We start from the raw sequence: 3,826 nt of genomic DNA on the forward strand, positions 1-3,826 counted from the left end.
AACTAATAATACCAAGTGAGGTTAGTGTGCTTAAAAACGTAGACACAGCCCACGCTGTGGGCGCTATCCGGGCACTTAGGGCAGGATGGCCGCTGCTTTCCAAGATGGCGATGGAGGGAGTAGGGAAGGAGATGAACGAGATTAAGACCCAATTTACCACCCGGGAAGGTCTGTACAAGCTACTGCCGCACTCGGTTTACAGCCGGCCCAGCCGGGTGCCCTTCAGCTGGCAAGGATCCAGCCCTGTCCGCATCTCCTTCGTAAACCTCACCGGCCAGTCTGGCAATGGCAACCGCCTCTGCTTCAACGTGGGCCAGGAGTTCTACATCTGTATCTACAAGGGGGTCCGCAAGGCTGCTGACTTGAGTAAACTAGTGGATAAAAGGATATACAAAGGAACGCAGCCCACTTGTCATGACTTCAACCACCTAACAGCCACAGCAGAGAGCATCTCTCTCCTAGTGGGCTTTTCTGCCGGCCAAGTCCAGCTTATAGACCCAATCAAGAAAGAAACCAGCAAGCTATTTAACGAGGAGAGACAAATAGACAAGTCACGCGTAACCTGTGTCAAATGGGTTCCTGGTTCGGAAAGCCTTTTCCTAGTAGCCCATTCAAGTGGGAACATGTACTTATATAATGTGGAGCACACTTGTGGCACCACAGCCCCCCACTACCAGCTCCTGAAGCAGGGAGAGAGCTTTGCCGTTCACACTTGCAAGAGCAAATCTCCGAAGAACCTTAAGTGGACGGTGGGCGAGGGGGCCCTCAACGAGTTTGCTTTCTCCCCAGATGGCAAGTTCTTAGCTTGTGTGAGCCAGGACGGGTTTCTGCGTGTGTTCAACTTTGACTCAGTGGAGCTGTACGGGACAATGAAAAGCTACTTTGGGGGCTTGCGTTGTGTGTGCTGGAGCCCGGATGGCAAGTACATTGTGACAGGTGGAGAGGACGACTTGGTGACAGTTTGGTCCTTTCTAGACCGCCGAGTAATAGCTAGAGGCCGTGGGCACAAATCCTGGGTCAATGTCGTAGCATTTGATCCCTATACTACTAGTGTAGAAGAAAGTGACCCTATGGAGTTTAGTGGCAGTGACGAGGACTTCCAGGACCTTCTTCATTTTGGCAGAGATCGAGCGAACAGTACACAGCCTAGGCTAGCCAAACACAACTCTACAGACAGACGCCCTGTAAGTGTTACGTATCGGTTTGGTTCAGTGGGCCAGGATACACAGCTATGTTTATGGGACCTCACGGAAGACATCCTTTTCCCTCACCAGCCCTTCTCCAGAGCAAGGACACATACAAACGTTATGAATACCACAAGTCCACCTGCAAGAAGTAATGGGAACAGTGTCACTACGCCTGGGAACTCTGTGCCCCCTCCATTGCCACGGTCCATTAGCCTTCCACACTCAGCGGTCTCCAATTGCGGTAGCAAAAGCAGCGTCATGGACCGTGCCATTGCCTCTGGGGTCAGCAAGTTTGCAACTCTTTCATTACGTGACCGGAAGGAGAGACACCATGAGAAAGACCATAAACGAAATCATAGTATGGGACACGTTTCCTGCAAGAGCAGTGATAAACTGAACCTAGTTACTAAAGTCAAAACGGACCCAGCTAAAACTCTGGGGACATCCCTGTGTCCTCGGATGGAAGACGTTCCCTTGTTAGAGCCACTGGTCTGTAAAAAGATAGCTCATGAGAGGCTGACTGTATTGCTTTTTCTTGAAGACTGCATACTCACTGCTTGTCAGACAGGATTTATTCGCACATGGGCAAGGCCTGGTAAAGTGCTGAGTTTTAATCCTTAGTGCTGCACCTGCACCAGTTCTAGAACTTGACTAGGTAGTGATTTTTATTTCTTGTGGGAGGGGTGGGATGTACAAGGAATGTGAATGACACTTATTAATCTAAATCTAAATGCATCAGAGCCATAATTTTGGATACTACATGCCATGTCATTCGGAATCATTTGATAATTTACCTTAGAGCATATATATATATATATAATCAGACTAATTGCCAGCCAAGCCAGTCATCCCTCTGAGTCTATAGAGTTCCAAAGCTAGCATTCCTCTATCAGGCTAGTTCAGTTTTAGGGAAATCATGACAGTGTGGAGAAATAATGACATTAAAATGCTAAAGTCAAAATATATACTTTAACTGGGATTTTTGTGTGTGTGTATGTAAGCATTCAACTAGATTGCTGTATACCTGGTCAGTGTATGTCAGTACAGATGGGTAGTAATTATCATTTATAGTTCAACTTTTTGTCTTAAATTATAAAATACTTAGGAATTGATGAAATTTAACTTAGGAATAAAGCGTTCATCAGGGTTGATTGATATTATTTTTACATTGTCTGGCAAGCCACAGAAAGAGAAGAGCCTAAATTTTTAAAACTCAGTCATTTTATGACAATTAAAATTGTTTAATAAACATCTTTTTTCAAAACAAACAAACAAACAAACAAACAAACAAACCAAAGACACTAGAAAGGACTCCAGGTTTTGTCCATTAAGCCACCAGACTTTTCCATTCATGCATACTCGTTGTTTTCCACAGATCTATTGGGAACCAGGATGACTGTCACAACAGAAGGACTTTTCTCTCCACAGAAGTGCTTCTAGGAGCACTGGTTTCTCTTCTCAAGGCTTTCTGGTTCTTGACATCCTTTGATAATAACTCAGCTACAGCATGCTGTTCTTGGAGCCCAAGCATCCCCCTTGCATGTACAAATGGATCCTTCCATGCTTGGTGCCTTCCTGCTCAGCCAACTGTAGAATAAAGGAGTTTTTTGTCCATCTCATTGATTACTTCTCTGCTTCTGATACTCATTTAAAAAGAGAAGACATGGTCGAACTCTGGCCAGCAAGGTCACGAGATGGACCTCAGTACTGGTATCCCCAATAAACCTCATGTGATTGCAGCAAGTTTGGTTTCTCGTGAGTCATTGGGTGATGCTTCATCCCGAGACTCGAGTAAGGATCTCCCCAGTTCTGAGGGTCCTTCATTTGCGGGCTCGTTTGCGGGATTTACAACCACCCTTGACCCTCTGAAGGCCCCTTTGGAGGTGAGTTCCTACATGTGATCCGTCTGTCTGTCTGTGTGTTTTCCATTTGTCTAGGAACTGCTTGCTTGTTTTACAACCTGTGGATTTGTAGTTAGCTTCTTCCAGAGATGGCAGGATTTATAGATGGCAGAGTTTTCTTGGGGTTCGAGTCCCCAGAGAGTTTATTTTCAGTCAGCAACTCCCTGCCCTCCGTGAGGGGGAAAGGGTGCTGGTCCACAGATATGTCAGGACCACTGACTAGTACCCTGGGAGACGTCCCAGTGGAAATTGGCGATCCTCAGGGACGCCCTGGAGGAACCCCACCGGAGGCCAGGGGAGAAACATTAACCCTGCTCTAGAGGAGCGTGGGTCTGTTCTCCCAGCCATTTAACCTGTTCAATTGGCTCCGCTTTTGGTGTGTTACTCTTTGTCTGATTTTTTTTGTGCTGTATTTGGGATTTTTGTCGCCCTTGTGACTGCAATGGGACGGACAGTAACTTTGATGTTGGCTCACTGGATGGAGGTTAGGGACATGTCAGTTCAGGTGAAATAAGGACCTCGGTAAATTTTCGGCTGTCTGTTTTTCTGAAGTAAGGTTGGCACTCGCGATTGAGATGAGTCTTTTTCTGTGTATTTTGTGACCAGTCCATCTCAGCAGCCGTGGCAGGCACGGGGAGAGCGACTCTGTGATTTGGCTTTGATTACCTGTGTACCTGATGTTTGTTACTGGGCCCAGTTGTCTTTCTCGGTGTCATGGACCTGAAAAGGTGGATGTCT

At 46.5% G+C, this 3,826-nt stretch overlaps 1 protein-coding gene across 4 annotated transcripts; it reads left to right on the forward strand.

The window, feature by feature from the left end:
• Positions 1–49: 49 nt before the first annotated feature.
• LOC116080562 (WD repeat-containing protein 20) lies at positions 50–2,804 on the forward strand. Of its 4 annotated transcripts, none has more exons than XM_031356946.1 (3): positions 50–1,184; positions 1,275–1,842; positions 2,563–2,804. In XM_031356946.1, the coding sequence occupies exons 1-2, from the start codon at positions 105–107 to the stop codon at positions 1,806–1,808; spliced, it is 1,614 nt and encodes a 537-aa protein (XP_031212806.1). In that variant the 5' UTR covers positions 50–104; the 3' UTR covers positions 1,809–1,842; positions 2,563–2,804. The 4 variants fall into 4 exon arrangements, with proteins under 4 accessions (XP_031212806.1, XP_031212805.1, XP_031212804.1 ...); XM_031356945.1 differs by having other exon boundaries at positions 1,275–1,782; XM_031356944.1 differs by having other exon boundaries at positions 50–1,842.
• The last annotated feature ends 1,022 nt before the right edge of the window (positions 2,805–3,826 follow it).

Source organism: Mastomys coucha, unplaced genomic scaffold (genome assembly GCF_008632895.1).
Source record: "Mastomys coucha isolate ucsf_1 unplaced genomic scaffold, UCSF_Mcou_1 pScaffold6, whole genome shotgun sequence".
NCBI lineage: Eukaryota > Metazoa > Chordata > Mammalia > Rodentia > Muridae > Mastomys > Mastomys coucha.